At 38.2% G+C, this 17,845-nt stretch overlaps 1 protein-coding gene across 1 annotated transcript; it reads right to left on the bottom strand.

The window, feature by feature from the left end:
- Positions 1 to 1,992: 1,992 nt before the first annotated feature.
- On the bottom strand, positions 1,993 to 3,345 carry LOC142531177 (zinc finger protein ZAT9-like). The gene has a single exon (XM_075637245.1). It carries the CDS (start codon positions 3,211 to 3,213, stop codon positions 2,293 to 2,295), a length of 921 nt encoding a protein of 306 aa, XP_075493360.1. The 5' UTR covers positions 3,214 to 3,345; the 3' UTR covers positions 1,993 to 2,292.
- Between the last annotated feature and the right edge of the window lie 14,500 nt (positions 3,346 to 17,845).

Below are 17,845 nucleotides of genomic sequence, written 5' to 3'. Positions count from 1 at the left end.
ACATGTTTTACGTCTTTGTGCAAGACGAAATTTGAGTGGTGGTGTGTGTGTGTGTGAACTGATATCTGAAAACCACCCGAAAGTTTTCTTACACGGTGAGGGAAATATGCTTCTAAAACTAAGTTGATAATACGTTGAAGTGTTTCCTCAGGGCTGATTACTTCTTCAAAGCTGATAAGCATTATGTGTGCCATCTCTGTATTTTATCTTTTCACTCATCAACTCTCATCATCGTCTTCACTGAACTTCAGCTTCTATTTATAGGCGTTTGGCTAAACGTACAGTGAAACTTAGTGAATGAATCTTTTGCAGTTTGAATTTGTTCCCCCAAATAGATATCTAGAACATTTGGCTTTAAGCGCTGCTGCAATGTCTCTTATTGTACTTTTATCCTACAATAGCTTTTGTACCTTTGTGCACACCTGGATTAAGCTTGTCGTATCTGCAAACTGGTTCGCTCCTAACTGATGTTCTGAACTGGTCAGTTAACTGATCTTGAATTGGTGAGGTGAAATCAGTTGACTCGTCAGCTGAATTGATTTCACTGATTCAGTTGAACCGGTGAATTGAGCTCTTCATTAGTTGAACACTTCATCAGCTGGTTGGGCTTATGAAGGTCTTCTGCTGAACCACCTATCAACTAGACAATCAGTTGAACTTCTCTTGATACTTCAGTTGTACCGGTTCAGTTCGATAAATCAGTTGTCACTTTCAGTTTGCGTCTCGATATCTTCAGTTTAAGCTTGGTAACTGATCAATTCGAAGCCTAATCAGTATCAATTTATGCGCACTTAGGATAAACTCTCTAGATTTCTAGAATACATGTAATCTAGTCCCAAGGCAAAGTTCGTTTGGATCTCTAGTGTAATCTAAGCGAGGAATCCAGTCTCCGATCGTGGACTTGATTAGGCGATCAAATGAGAAAGATATGATCGTAGAGATTTACAAGAAGGATAAACTTCGCTAATCTCGAACTGGTTTGGAGTCCAACGTTAAATACGAAAAGTAAACAGTTCCAAAATATCATATGAATGTTTTAAATCATACAACGACCAAGAAATGTTGAGTCTTGGTGTGAGAAACGGCACACCAACATCAACCCCATGAGAAACCGAAGAAATTCCTATTGCTGATCTTGTTCTATATATTTATTTGCCAATTCACACTAGCATGAAGGCAAAGTCGCGAGCGATGAATACTCATCCCATAGCTACCTCATTTTTTAGTAATACACAGAAATTGTGTTTTGTCCCTGCAATATCTTTCCAATCTTTCTGTGCAGTGAGAAAATCCTAGAACCATTCACTTTATCAAAACACTCTTTCAAATCTTCCCAAACATCCTTCGCATCCGTGGAATTAATAAACAGTACAACTAAATATCTCCTTCGAGACACCATTCATTATCCATGACAGTACAATTGCATTACATGATCGTTCCCATTGCTTCAACCACTACAAAAAAAAAAATTCTACTTAGCGACGGTTTATTATGTCACTAAAATCGTCGCAAATCAAATTAGCGAGGGAAATTAACATTGTCGTTAAAGTCGATGTCGCAAACATATTGCGACGATTTTTCAAAACTCGTCACTAATTTGCGACGGTTTTGAGTAGATTAAACGCCAACTTATTTTTAGCTGCAATTGTCAGCATCTGATGCAGGTCGTTTGCAGCTCCTATCAATAAACGCCAACTTATTTTTAGCTGCAATTATCATGGCTCGACTCCAGATTCCATTGTTTTCAGGATGTAGAGCGGATTCAAGATGTAAGCACAGCTGTGGAATTACCAGATGCAGAAGCAATCAAAGAAAAAAAATCACATACGATTGAATCTATGCAACTGAAATCACAGCTTGAATCAAATCGAAGCAAGCGGAATTAATTATTAAAAAAAAATCTTTCCCTTCTATCTAATCTCAAAAGTTTTATGAGCATGACCAAGTACTAAATTGAGGTCATGCTAAGTCGAAAGCCTAAAGCATATTTAACTTTTTAATAAAATTTGATTAACTCGAGTGAAATAATCGATAAACTAATGCGTAAATTTTATATAAGGGAAAATGAATGAGCCCATTAATATTTTACATTGGAGAAAATGAATGACTCCAAATATTAAATTCATTGTAATATTAATATTGAAACTAGATGGCTAAATCCCAAAGGTTGGGGCCGAGGTGGCATTTTATAAATTTAAAGTCAAAAAAAAAAAAAAATCAAATGTCATAAACTTTTGTCGATATATATTTGATCCACGAAAGTACATTGAATGACTCACTCAAACCAGGATCCTACGTGCCATCATCATCAACTGGCGCAGGGAGATTGAGATCAATGCTCAATGTTCCGCCAATTCTTGGAACTGCACCCACAAAATGTGACCTTTTGTGACCTCCAAGTGCCTGCCCCGAAGCAAACACCCTATTGCAGAAAGGGCACTCATGTACCCTCTCCGCCGTAGGGACGCCGTGGGGAGCCGTTTCCGATGTCGACGCTATCGGGTTGACCTTGATTTTCTTGTGGCTCGCCCTGTGCCCACCAAGTGCCTGATAGGACCTAAACATCTCGTTACATGTCTTGCACCTATACTTGCCTCTAAGTTTACTAGCACCCTTTTTCACTTTCAAAACATCATCAGAATATTCTTCATGATAATCATCTTCCAACACCTTTTCTTTTTCTTCCCTTTTCCACTTGTCTCTGGACAGCATCATCAAGCAATAAGCGACGTCTTCGTCTTCCGATGTCGTGTCCGAAATCGAGCTCAAAGCCTCGGTGGTCTCCGAGGCGGTTGAGTTCTTGATTTGTAGGACATGATAAGTAGTAGTACCCTTCAAATCAGAACCTGAAACTGATCTTGAATATCTAGCCCTCTTTGATCTTCTTCTGATCGCCAAATCTTTCCTCGACGAATCGGTTTCGCTCTCCCAATCTTGAACATCAACAGAACAGAACTCTGCAGGATCCCCCGAAACCGATCCCTTTTCGAAACTCTGCCTCTTTCCTTCTTCATTTCCGGACGATGATCGAGATGAAATCGACAAACACGATCGAGAATCATCGAAATTCTCTGAAGGGTCCTCGTCCTTCTCACGTTTGAATCCCTTTTTGGCCGTGCAGAGATTCACGACATGAGATCTCATGTGCCCCCCTAGAGCTTTTCCAGTGGCAAAATTTCTGAAACAAAGCTTGCATCTGTGTGCAGTCTCCATCGATAGAAATAGATGAAAACGGATGCTTTTCTCACACACACACACACACTGTTTTTTGGTTCTTGAAATTTTGGGAGCGTCTCTGCACAGATACTGAGTGCGTTTGAACGTAGTAGGAGTAGGTGACGAGCATTCTTTCACCCTAGCTACGAAATATATATATATCTTAAGAATTCTGTGACAATATTTAATTTGAGGCTATACTTTTTTCTTTGAAACGGCAAAAAAATGAAATTAATAAGGCAAAATTCATTAAAGTTGCATATCTTTAAGGCAAAGATGGACGTGTAACATGCGGACTAGTATCTAATATATACACTGAAAAAATTGTGAGACGTTTTCGTTAGTAAATTTTATGTGACACATTTACTATTTGGGTCATCAATGAAAAAATATTAATTTTTATGCTAAAAATATAACTTATTATTATAAATATAGACATGATTAATCTGTCTCACGGATAAAGATACGTGAGATCGTCTCATAAAAAACCTACTAATATATGAACGACTTTTTTGAGAAATGGTATCACATTTTTATATTCTTGAGATGAGTTGTCTCGGTCCTAAAAATTAACATGTTTGACCCGAAAAAAACAATTTTTTTTCATGAGTTGAGTCGAGTCAGAAATCACTTTTACAAAATTAAGTTGGTTGATAGTATCATATGATTTTTTCATTAATGTAATATATATATATATATATATATATATATATAACTGTTAACTTTTCAATTCAACGAGATCCTTGAAGTAAAGAGTTGACCCAAAATTTATTAGTAATTTAAATATACACACACACAGATATATATATATATATATATATATATATATATAAATTGATATCCAAATAATTTATGTGGGTTTTGGATTTTAACAATATTCAATAAAAACCCATCGACGTTCACATATATAATTTTACAATTTCTAAAGTTTTTTTACGAAATCTTCCACTAACGATATTTTGTAGTGTCTACGATTTCTTAGATTGTTTCAAGTGTGCATAACAATAATAGTGTAGAAGCAAGTCAAATTGCATAAGATATTATATATGAAATGGAATTTTATCTTTTTTTGAGATTCGGATTTATCTTTTTTTTAGTTAAACATTCTTTTTTCAAAAAAATTAAAAAATAAAGAAATGATCCCGATATATCTCTTTTGAAGCTACAAATCAATTTGCGATAAATAGACGACAGATGTTGAAAGATTGTTTATTTTTTGGGTTTATGATAATGTGTTGTGTATACCTTGCTTGTATATTCAGAAGAGAGAGTGCAATTTTACAAGTAAAAAAAAAAAAAGGAGAATGCCATTTTCCCTTTCATTCTATACTATTTTTAGTCTATTTAGTCGCTTAAAGTTGCATTATTTTTTGTTTTCATAGTCTGATTTGTCAAAGTTGGGTCCTAGTTCTGTAACATCGCTTTTTGTTGGTTCTAATTCTATTTTACCGGAGTGTTGGCGAAGCTCATGTATCTTCATATGATTATTAGAATACAAATTTTTGAAATAAAATGGAAGAGAATCGACAGTTTTGTGCTAATATATTTTATAACTAAGATGTAACGCTCCAAATTCGACGACTTATCCTCACTATACCAAGACGAGTCTTTCCAGCATGCTTATGTCCTGACTCACACGCACCCTAGGAAACTTCCCAGAGGGGTCACCAATCTTAAAATTTTCCCAAGTCAAGCACGTTTAACTTTGGAGTTCTTATGTGATGAACTACCGAAAAAAATGCACCTTTTTGATATTAGTAGTACATATCAAATCTTTTAAGCCCTCTTCGACTGCACAGTCTCATACCTGAACAGTTTCGGAATCCCGCTCCTTCCGGTGTAAGATCGGTTCATCCATGTTCCCTCCGCCTAGAAGCCTGCCAGGAGCCGCTCATTGTCCGTGCAACCTCATGACACCGGCGATCACCCCCGCCTTATTCGGCCCCGGACCTCGCATAAGAAATGATAAAATTTGTCAAATTCGTCATGTAAGTTGTCATATTTTCTCTTTTCATCCTCTAGTATGTCAAAATTGGATCTTGGTCATGTAATTTTGCTTTTGGTTAGTTTTTAGTTTTGTTTCGTTTGAGCGTATATATGACACTTGACAATGTCATTATGATTTATTCTTAAAAACGTACCATAACTAAGTATTATTGTATACGAGTAAGATAAATTTAAAAGCGACTTAAATTTTTTGAAGGTTCTTGGTATTAACAATTTCATGATTTATTTTGATATCTTAGAATGTGAAGTTAGTTCCATAAGAAGACAATATTGAATCGAGTGTTATTTAACCTCAAACGAAATTGCGTTTATAACTTAAAATCATGAATTTATACCTAAAACATCATATTTTGCCACTATTTCCAAAAATTGGTGTAGGAATTTTATTTATTAATTAATTTATTTATTTATTTTACTTTGACCAATAATACCCATTTACATTAGGATATATTATTGTCCTTGGTTTAATGGAGGATAACGAATGTGCAATCAACTATGGTTCATTTTTAGAATTCTAGCTTTTAATTTTTGAATTTCCAATGAAAAACATAAAAAGAAAAATGGCCAAATTATATTACGGAGATGAATATAAATATCTATAGAAAAATCTTACTAAACAAATAAAATTCTAAAGTAACAAAAATTTATCCTACTTAAAAAATTGATTAATTAATTATACAAAATCTTATTTAAGATCATTGATAAAGTTTTGAACTATGATATTATATTTTCTATAAAAAAAATAAATTCCTTAATGCCAAAAAAATATATTTAATTATGCACATAGCTAATAGTAAATTAGAAAAGTTCAAATTGCATAGGCAACTGTTACTATTCAATTAATTGTGGTCAAATATTTTCCTCTAACCTCCTCCGTTGAGAATGAAGTGTTGTAAGGGAAGTAAATGCCGTTTTGTTTAGGACTAATTGACGGACCTCATTTAGTTGTTTAGCTAGCCTACTTCAAACTTTATGGTCTTTTTTCTTTTTCTTTTTTTTTTTCAAATTAAACACATTATTCCACATGTATTTTGATTATATTCATGTAATATAAAATAAAGACAAAAACTTGTGTGAGACGGTCTCACGGGTCGTATTTGTGAGATGGATCTCTTATTTAGCTCATCCATGAAAAAGTATTACTTTTTATAGCAAGAGTATTACTTTTTTTTGTGAATAAAATAAGCCAAAGAAGACATTTGACAGTTGAAAATCAATAAAAGTTAGATGGTCGAGAGCAATTTCAATCTCTTCTATTTCAACCCAATCTAGCATTTTTCCTTCAAGAACGGCCAGCTTCTCCATAAAATCTTCCTCTAGAATTTTTTGAACGGTACTGATGTGTGATGTTCAAACCACACATCGAACATCTTCAGTTTTCTTGCCACCGCCTTCAATACTTGTGACAGAGTCAGAGTGACATCTATCTGAACTAGTTGTAAGAGCTTTGGAAGACGGTTGCATCTTCCCCTTACCCCTGTCCTTAGGGTTCACTAGGGGGATAAAAAGAGCTGTTGAAGAAGTATATCTCTCATAGATACGAATGACAGCCACTGGTCGAGTGGGCTGGACTTATGGTAGGGTTGAATCGTCTCACAGATAAAGATTCGTGGAACTGTCTCACAAAAGACCTACTCTAAAATAAAACCCTCTCTAATTAGTAAAAAAAATTAATTTAAACACCACATATATATTTATGAATTTCGTTAAAAATGTGTGATCAAATTGTTTTTTACACAAAAAAAAAAAAGGTTATGAAACAAAAAGCAGAAAAACTATCCGATCTATTAAAATTCAGCCAATATTTAGTTAGTTGGCAACTCTATTTTCCGAAGTCTAATAATAATAATAATAGTTTATTACCACCTAGTACAGGTCCATTTTGAGAAAAAGTGGGCAGATTTTGGAAGTCAATGCACTTGTTTTCCAGTAGTGTTTCATTAATTCTATGAAGAAAATTTTAGCTCGCAAAGAAGTCAACTTTCTATGACGAAAGAAATTCTATCTTCCAGTTGTGAATCATGCTCGCACCAAATGAAGGGGTAATCTAATATAGACTTTTCCCCATTTTCTACACATTTGTCGAGTTATGGCTCAAGTGTAACCTTCGTTGATTAGGATTTTCTCAAGTCTAGCCTATCTAAAAGAATAGGTCTCTTGTGAGACGGTCTCACGAATCTTTATCTGTGAGACGGGTCAATCCTCCTGATATTCACAATAAAAAGTAATACTATTAGCATAAAAAGTAATACTTTTTTCATGGATGATCCAAATAAGATATCCGTATCACAAAATACGACCCGTGAGACCGTCTCACACAAATTTTTGTCTATATAAAATATGCTTTTGGATACATAAAAAAGAGTGTAGCTTAGTAACTTTTAATCTGACGGACAAAATTTATTTTGATTTTTTCTTTCGGAATTTATCATGAAATTTATATAACCGAGATATTGTGATATTTTTTTTCTACCATTTCTGATGCTAATATTTGTCGTAAAATGGTCAACCGATCCAAACTCCAAAAGGTAGCCTAACAAAATTGCCTTCACATTTGATCAAGTTGCGCTCGTTGAAAAGTATAGTTTATGGCTCAGACAATATTTGTATGAATAGTAAATTGGTAATAACGTGAGCAAACACAGAATCCAAAAGATGATGCAAAAGCATGGACAATAATGTCTAAGGTAGGGGCATGCTCAACGTACGTAAGCCAAATAATTAATTACAAGTGACGATGCAGGTCGATATAGTGGCGGCCGACGACCAATTAAACACGATATTCTACACATAATTCGAAACGATTAATATGTGGACAGATATTCGAACTCTCTTCATTAACAACCCAACGAGTGGGAGCCATATTTAACACTTGCTGATAAGCTAGCCACAAGCAATTCCACTAGCAAAAGGACCAAGACAGTTTCATTCCACAAAGCACACAAATTCATTACATGGAAAATTGAATAATAAGACATCATCCGAACCAACTAATAGGAAACATATTTCATATATATTACAATCTTACTCGCATTTAAAAAATAAAAATAAAAATAAAAATAAAAAAAAATAATGATCATTAAGTATACATGGATCAGAGGCACCCAAAAGATTTGCCCTCTCGAAGTTTTAACAGAATTATGTTCTCATGGAAGAGGTCATTCCTCTTTTTAGGTTCCTCCAAGGGACCAAGTGTATTCCACCTATTATTTTTACTTATTTATTTGTATTCCGTAGTGTGTGGGCTAGTGAATTTGTGGAACTGTGGGAGGAGCATGCGTTCGCAATATAAAGTAATATAACATAAATTAAATTAATCACCTTTCATAATTTCAATTTATCAAATACCTGTTGCATCAACTTCCCTAGCGAGTTTAATAGCATCCGAAGTTGCGTGGTGCATTGCTGAAAAAGCCAAAATTAACCACAAAAAAAAAAAGAAGAAAAAGCAATATATGGAGCAAAGTGTAGATAAAAGCCTGGGGTCCCAACCTAATCCATGCTGTGTAAAAATGCTAAGATAATGGATCAGAGAACTTGTATGTGTCCTCACATCATGACAATTGCCCGAACATCTCGGGACATGCATCGAATCTGGGCCAACAAGTATGGATCGTCATGCCTGAAATCGAGGACCTAAGAAATTCAATCGTGACAGCTTCTCATAGTGGTCAGTGCGCCATCCTCATATAACATCATTTTGGGGAGGCCAGCCATGAATGCCGTCATGGTCGTTGCCTCAACTTACCGTCAAAAATCAAATTCCTGTGGGAAACAGAGTAGGAGAAGTCCGATGAGATCAACCATCCTCTAGAAAATGCTATGCCGAGATAGTCCGGGTTGAAAAGAAGAGAACATGGAGGGAGTGGAATAACATCAGGGTGGGAAATGAGAAGTGCATTCAATTTGGAATGTGCACCCCGTGATGGAGGAAGAGTGGGAAGAAGTGGATCGGGTTCCTAGTCACCTAGAGAAAACTACCAAAGTGGCCCGAGATCTTGAAACATCTATCCAGACAAAGTTGTTGGCTTGTTTACAGATAAATGAAAACACCAATGAAAACACCTCTATGTGGTCCCCCTCAGATCTGGTCAAGATACCGGTTTATGTTGCTAAGACAAATTAAACATTTCCCAAGTTCCCGACCTATGATACAAAAGAGAAAGCATTTTGGGCCCAAGAAAGACAGGGTAATAGCTGAGCATGTGCAAGAATTTCTTAAGGCTAGGCACATCCGAGAAGTACAGTTCCCTACTTGGCTCTCAAATGTGATCATGGTCCTGAAAGTCACTGATAAATGGAGAATGTGTGTGGACTTCAGGGACCTGAATAATGCGTGCCCCAAAGAATGTTGCCCCTTGCCCTGGATCAATCAGTTGGTAGACTTCACCTCAGGGTATGAGTTGCTTTGTTTCATGATTGCCTATCAGGGGTAGCACCAAATTCCCTTGGCCCGAGAAGATCAAACAAGGTCAGCTTCAGGCATTACATTATGTTATACAGTTATGCCGCATCGATTGAAGAATGCAGAGGACACTTATAAGCAGTTGATGGATAATGTATTTGAGAAACAAGCCGAGAGAAACATTGAGGTATATGTAGATGATATTCTTGTAAAATCTAGAGAGAAATCTTGTTTCATTCCAGATCTCGAGTAGACATTCTCAACTCTTAGAGAATATGAGATAAAATCAAATCCATTCAAGTGTACTTTTGGGTTAGAGTGGCAAATTTCTCGGGTTCATGGTGACCGAGAGGGGGATTGAGGTCAACATGGAGAAGGTAAGAGCTATCCTGGAAATGACTTCCCCTAATCTGTTAAGGAAGTACAGAAGTTTACGGGATGGATCGTTGCTCTGTATTTATTCATTCCTATATTGGCACATTGTATTTATCTCTTCTTTCAAGTATTGAGAAAGACTCAGAATTTTGGATGAATGATAAGTATGAACAAGCATTCCGAGGTTCGAAAATTTATCTAGCGGGGCTAACCATCCAATCCCGAGCCAGGAGAGAAGTTATGGGTTTAGCTATCCTCAACCGAAAATTTTGTCAACTCAATCCTCATCCGAGAATAAGGATCTTATCAAAAGGATGTCTACTATGTTAGTCACGCCCTTAGAGGATTGGAGTTGAGTTATACTGAGCTCGAGAAGATAGTCGTGGCCCTGGTAATCACCGCGAGAAAGTTAAGACCCTATTTTTTGTCACATCCTATTGATGTCCTCACCAACAGTCCACTCGGAAGAATCATGACCAACCCGGATATTTCAGCGAAACTGGTAAAATGGCCGGTGGAGATAGGAGAGTATGATTTTAAGCATCGACCAAGGACTAGTATTAAAGTTCAAGCCCTCTCAGACTTCTTGACATATATGACTCAACTCGGGCAAGAAGAAGTATGGAGGATACTTGTATATGGTGTCACCAGCTAAAAAGGCAGTGGTGCAGAAGTTGTTCTAATCTCTCCAAGTGGGGAGAAGATTAAAGTTGCCGCAAGGTTGGATTTCCGAGCTTCAATTATTGAAGATGAATATGAAATTGTTCTAACAGAGATGAAAGCACCTCAAAAGTCAGGAGCCACCCGGGTCATCATTTACTCAGATTCATAGTTGGTTACTCAACATATGAAGGGATCTTGTGAAGTCAGGAAAGAAAGACTAATGAAATATATGAGGACTATTCAAGAGTTGTCATAAAGCTTTACAAACTAGAGTGTGGAGCAGATTCCGAGAGAATAGAATACAAAAGTCGATACCTTGGCCAAATTGGCATTCCATCTAACCGAGGTAAAGGAAATGTGTATTGTTCATCAAATAGAGCCCGTATCTATGATAGAAATTGGTTCTTTGGTTCCTCAGGATGACACATGGATAACTCCCCTGCTCGAATACATCCTGACTGCTAAGTTTCCCGAGAATCCTTGCCAAGCTCAAAAGTCAAAAGACGGGCCCCTTGTTTTGTGGTATTGAATAGAGTGTTATATCGACGATCCTATCAAGGATCAATATTCAAATGCTTGGCCGGGGAGGAATCCAAGTATATAGTTAGAGAATTTCAATAAGGGTGTTGAAGACCACATCGGATCTATGTCGCTAACTCGTAAAGCATTGTTAGCAAGACTTTGGTGGTCTACTATGAAATCGGATGTTGTCCGAGTGGTCCGATCTTATGAAGGATGCCACTGGCATGGAGATTTTCATCATAGCCTGGTCTCAGCCATGAAACCTATTCAAATGTCGTGTCCATTCAATCAGTAGGGTCTGGATATTGTGGGACCATTTTTGATCGCCCGGGCACAAAAATAAGTTATTGTTGGTTGCAGTTGATTATTTCTCTAAGTGGGCAGAAGCCAAGCCCTTGGACAGAATCATAGAAGAAGATGTGTTGAAATTATTGTGGAAAAATTTGGTGTGTCGATTTGGACTGCCAAGGAAGTTGATATCTGACAATGAACGACAGTTTTAGGAAAGAAAGTTGATAGCCTGGTGAAAAAATGAAGATTATGTAGTCATTTACTTCGGTTGCCTACCAATAAGCTAATGGGCAGACCGAAGTCATCAACCGCACCATTATTCAAGCCGCCTTAAGATCCAGGTTGCAAGGAGTTGGGAAATATTGGGTAGAAGAAATACCGAGTGTTCTATGGGCATATTGAACTACTCCGCAGACTGCCACTGAAGAAACGGCTTTTAGTTTTCTTTATGGCTATGAGATTGTGTTACCTACCGAGATAGGGAAAACTTCAATTGGATAGAAGCCTATCCAGAAAGGAATAATGAACCCCGAGCTCAAGAGGTGGAAATTGTGGAAGAAATAAGAGAAATGGATGTCACAGGAATGGAGGCATATCGAAGTCCGACCGTGGGATTTTCAGGTTGGTGATCTAGTCTTAAAGAAAGCTAACCTAGCCATGAACATGGGAAAAATAGAAGTTCAATGGGAAGTCCCTCAAAAAGTGATCTAGAAGATCAATTCGTGAGCATTATATCTAGAGAATGGCCATGGTCAGTCCCTCAAAAGGCCCAAGAACTTTTTAAAATAAAAGAAATATTGTTCATAAGTTGTACTGATAATCCAAGTATCAATGAAGTTTGTTTTCTTCGTTCAATATATATGGAATTCTATATAGGTCCAGGAGGCATGAGGCCCCAGTTTCCTATCTAAAGTCCGGGAGTTACGAGTTCACGACACTTTATCTGGTATAGGCCCGTGAGGATTGAGACTCCAGTTTCTTATCCCAACCTCGAAAGTTATAGGGCCCCAACCCTTTATCTTATCTAAATCAGGAAGATATCAGGCCTTGTAAGGATTTGTGAGTAATATTTACCCAGTGTTCAGAACCAACTCGATTTTTTTTTCTAAAAACCTAGAAAGTTTTTACAATCTTTGAAGACGTAGTTATTATTCAAAATGTCTGGACTTTATCAGTCCAGCCTTTGGTTTGGTCTACTTCTTAGTTTGAGTTATAAATAACAAAGAGCAAAGAGAAAATAGAAAGCCAAACATAATAGAAAAGAGAAAATTTTATTGACACAATAGGAAAGGAGTACAAGGTTGGTCCAGGAGGTCAGGAAAAAAAAATACAAAGGGGACCCAGGCCTAGGAGATGGGCCTCCTCGGTAGGGGAAGTCAAGATTTTCACGAGCCATATCCCCGCCGAGGAAACCCCATGTAAGAAGAAGTTACCCCGGTGTTGGGTTAAACGTGCATGATTGAGAGTAGTATTGAGATGAGTAATCTTTTGGGAAATTCTAATGCATCAAGCTGCTGACGTTGCTCCGATTGATCTGATTGGCTAAGTGGGCCGTAAAAGAGTGATATCAGATCTTAACGGATAAAAATATCTCTACTGGGGACAGGGTCGACGGTGGAAGGGTAAAACTGATCTCTAAGGGATATGAGACAGCACCAGCAGATAGACATGTACGTCCCCAGACTCATAAGCCTAACAGTCCGATCCATTAGTACCCAAGTAGATGCACTCTACGTTGCCATAAGTATAAGAAAATAAAGTGGCACCTTGGCCTAGTGGTAAGCGCTCGATCCTAACAATTGGTATCAGAGCGAGGTCATGAGTTCAAGCTTTCGAAGAAGCATATTTCTATACTTATTGGGGGAGGAATGTTGGGTTAAGCGTGTATGAGTGAGAGTAGTATTGGGATAGATGACCTCTTAAGAAGTTCTCATGCGTCAAGCTGCTGACATTACGCCGCTTGATCTGGTTGGCAAAGTGGGCCATAAAAAGAGTGATATCAGATCTTAACAGATAATAGTGTCTCTGCTGGGGACAAGGACCGACGGTGGAGGAAGGGCAAGACTGATCTCTAAGGGATATGAGACAACACCAGGAGAAAGACACACTCGTCCACAGACTCATGGGCCTAACGGTCCGACCCATTAGTACCCAAGTAGGTGCACTCTTCGATGTCACAAGTATAAGGAAATAAATTTGTGCTTTGGCTAATAGCTATAACTGTTGGCCTAGTCGTAAGCGTTTAATCCTAACAATTAATATCAGAGCGAGGTCATGGGTTCAAGTTTCTCAAAAAGCATATTTTTATATTTCTTTGGGGGGATGTTGAGTTAAGCGTGCATGAGTGAGAATAATATTGAGATGGGTGACCTCTTGGTAAGTTCTCATGCGTCAAGTTGCTGACATTACGCCGCTTGATCTGGTTGGATAAGTGGGCCGTAAAAGAGTGACATCAAATTTTAACGGGTAATACTGTCTCTGCTGGGTACAGGGCCGATGATGGGAGAAGGGTAAGACTGATCTCTAAGGGATATGAGGCAACATCAGCAGATAGACATGCACGTATCCGGAATCATGGGCCTAAAAGCCCGACCCATTAGTATCCAAGCAGGTGTACTCTGCACTGTCACAAGTATAAGGAATAGAGTTGCACCTTGGCTAATAGTTATAGCTTTTGGCCTAGTGGTAAGCGCTTGATCCTAACACCCGGGCTTCTGGGGGTCAAGTTGGTGCTACTCTGCTGAGACCCGGATGGAAGGAAAAGGGGTAGGGCCAACCACTCGGGTAATGTCTTTAGCCCCCTCATCAATATCGCTAAGGAAGACTATCTCGGGGTCAGTTGCAGCCTTTTTTCGACAAATGAGGGGGGGTTAGGTCCTTAGACTCCTGGGAAAGAGGGTTTCCCAGGGTCTTGTTCCACGAACTGTGTAACAGTCACCCCTTCCCCTGTTTCCAGTTCAAATGCAGCCTTATGTTGGGCCTCAGTGACTGATCTCTCTTCAATTTCCCGGGCCTCAGTAGCCGCTCGGGCTTCCTCAGCCAGTCCTCTTAGACAAGGCCTTTTTTGGGCAGCGGCCTTCTAGGCTGCTTGTTTTTTCTCTGCGACTGCTTTTAAACCGCTCATTTCTTAGGAAAATCTTCTTGCATCTCGGGCTTATCTGCATGAAACAGGCAATTGTTAACAACAAAGTATAAAAAATTAAAGGAAAGTATAAGAAAGAAAGTTTAAAAGGAAGAGATATCGGGTTGAACACCTGAGGCTTAGAACTCATCAATTACCCTATCCACAGGGTCTTCAACCTGGGCACGCAACCTGTAGGCTACAAGATTTTCCTCGAAAATCAGCAGAGAAGAAGAAAATTTTTCCTTCTCCACGATCTCCTGGCTCCGAGCATAAGGTTCATGTGTCTTATAGTTGCTATGGAGCTCGGGCTGGGCCAACAGTGTGGATTGAAAGCCAATCGTGGAACTGAGAGAAGACGAGAGGTTAATAAAAAAATATCGTCCTTTCCAGCCCTTTAAGGAAGAGAGAATGTCATTAAGGAATCAGTTGCTTACTTGAACGGTCAGAGAAAATGCATGGTTGCCAAACCATCATACAAATAATAATGGAGGATGATGGGGTTAATTAAGAGATTATGCATTTTAAAGAACACATAAGCTGAGGTCATTACTGAGGTCGTTATGTAGAAGGAGATGGGATGAAGTTGATTTAAAGGAACCCCAAGAAAGCAGGCCACCTCGATATATAAAGAAAGGATGGGGAGGTATCACTCCACCGAGAAAGCAGGCCACCTTGGGGAGGTATCACTCCACCAACCTGGTGTGGAGATTCCTATGAGTAATGACGCATGTGGAAAGCCCGTGAGGGAGAAGGCCCCAGAGGGAACCCAAGACGGGACAAGGCCCCCGAGGGAACCCAAGATCGGGATAGCCCATGGTCGTTACAATAGAACTCTTTAGGTGCCGATCTGCTCGATCCGAGAGACCAGGAATGAGGAGAGAGCAAGAAGAAGGGATAGATCCGAGAACTCGAAGACATAGAGTACTGTTCATAGTAGAAAACAATGGATTACTCGGAGCCTTAGTCTTTGTTTGGAAGGAGCACAGACTTTGGCCTTACTCTTCTCTCGGGCATTAGAAAGCCCGGTAGCTTTGGTGGACAGTTTTGATACTTTGGGATTTCTTGGAAAGATGGGCGATGATTGGTTTCTTAAAGGTATTGGGGGAGAGGGTAATGGGGGATGCATAGGGGGTAGATTTAGAGTGCAACATGGCGGACTCTAAGTCTGAGGAGACACGAGCTTTGGCACCTGAAGTGGATGAGGTAGAGTTTGACATGTTTAGAAGGAAAAGAAAACTTATGAGAATTAATGAGAGGAGAAAGTGGCGGAAATTGATGAAACGAATTCGCCAAAGAGAAGCAAAGGATGCCGGAATCACAGGAGCAAGGGAACAAGAACGCGAGAATGCAAAAGTATGAAATTGAGTAAGATGGTTGGTATTTATAAGTGGGAGAAGAGATATCATAGCCATTGATCTCGAAGTACATGGACGGACGAGATACACCACGTGAATTGAGTAGGGTCACATGAGAAGATGAAAAGTCGGGTCGTGATACAAAGCGGCGCCTGTCAAATTTTCGTATTTTCAACATACATGGCTTACATCATGTTTCTATCAAACTAGCCCGCCTAAAATTCAAAATATAATTGATCCCTCACCCAACTTTAATCTGACCACTCGGGACAACGATTAGGACCTTAGCCCGACTATTTAAGGAGAGATTGGTGATGCCTCGGAAAGACCCCGGGTCATCATCAGACTCAGGCAGGTTAAGAGATCAAGAGCCTGGGGCTATCGGGGAAAAACCAGCTCGGGTAAAGAAAGTGCTCTTATATAAATCATCCCTGAGTATGCAATAACTAGGGAAGTTGGTTAGACCAGCTCGAACTCATACAAGCTTGGGATCCCAGCCTAGCTCGGGCTGTGTAACAAATATAAGATAATAGATTAGGGACCCTGTCCAGTGCCCTCACATCATGACCACTGTCCGAGAATCTCGTGACATGAATAGAATCTGGGCTCACAAATATGGATCGACATGCCTCGAAATCATTAGTATATCAATCAATGCAGGTGGGGGCGATGTGACAAGACTAGAAGTAGTATGATTTGTCTATCGTAACAGTGTCAAAGCGCAGGGCATGAGAAACTCGGAAAATTTCTGATCATGAGGAGTGGAACAACACTGAAAACAAGGTCATCATTACTTTTTTTTTCTTATAAGTATTCATGTTTGCTCGATCATTAGACAGATTCACTTAATATTTCAAGAAATATCCACTATATATTATCTATACAACACTTTTCTATTCATGGATACTCGATTGACTTGAGCATCGGAATGGTTGCGTCAGAAATTCTTCTGGCGTCCCACAAACTTTCTTTGCTCTTTAAGTGTACAGATTACCCAGCTCGGGAACCTTTTTGCCCAAGCATTAGTATTCGTAAGAAAAAAACATAATCTGACTCGATAAGTTGCTAGCTAACTCATCCAATTTAGTCGGACATCATCAAATATGAACCCAAAACAAAATAAACTTGACAAAATCTACTAAACCGAGATGATACTCCAATTCTCCTGAAATACGCAACAATGATACTTTCAAAATTTATAAGCACAAAGTTGTTGATTACCTGGCCACCGACAACGGCAACAGACGACAAAGCATCCTAGAGAGAAGAAAAGGTCTGGTTTTCGTTGTCGTAGTCACCAAGGGCGGTGCAAGCCCTCTGAATTATGCTAACCAGCAAAATTAAGCTCTCCATTGTCGCCATTCTTCCAAAAAATAACTCAAAATTTTAGCTTGTTTATGTGCAATAACTCAACAAATGTATCTTAATCCAAATGGAGATAAATACTTTGGAATTGGAAGTGTGCAATGCAAGTGAGCGAGTGAGTGATTATTTGAAGTTGAGTTCGATTCAAACTGTTGTGAAATTTGAATGACTACCAAAAATCTTTTAAAGAATATTAATTTTAATGTATTTAATTTTTCTAAAAATGGTTTCAAATATTAAAATTCAGTGTATAGTAACATCAATTTAAAATATATTTTAAAAAATGAAAAAAAAATATGTATTTATCAAATGTTTTTAAGAAAATAAAAAAATCATATGCACTCAATGGCTATGATAATACTTATTCTCTTTAAGGGTGTATTTGATTGTCGTGATAGAATAAGCAGTGGTTTGATAAATTTAATTTTCTATTAAATTTTATATAGAATTTTCATTTTTTTATGATAATCGATAACAGTCATTCGTTTTATTGGAGATAAGTATAAAATTTGTATCGTTAAT

Source organism: Primulina tabacum, chromosome 17, assembly GCF_025594145.1.
Source record: "Primulina tabacum isolate GXHZ01 chromosome 17, ASM2559414v2, whole genome shotgun sequence".
NCBI lineage: Eukaryota > Viridiplantae > Streptophyta > Magnoliopsida > Lamiales > Gesneriaceae > Primulina > Primulina tabacum.
The sequence above is the reverse complement of the archived record's forward strand: the minus strand, read 5'-3'. Positions and strand labels throughout refer to the sequence as shown.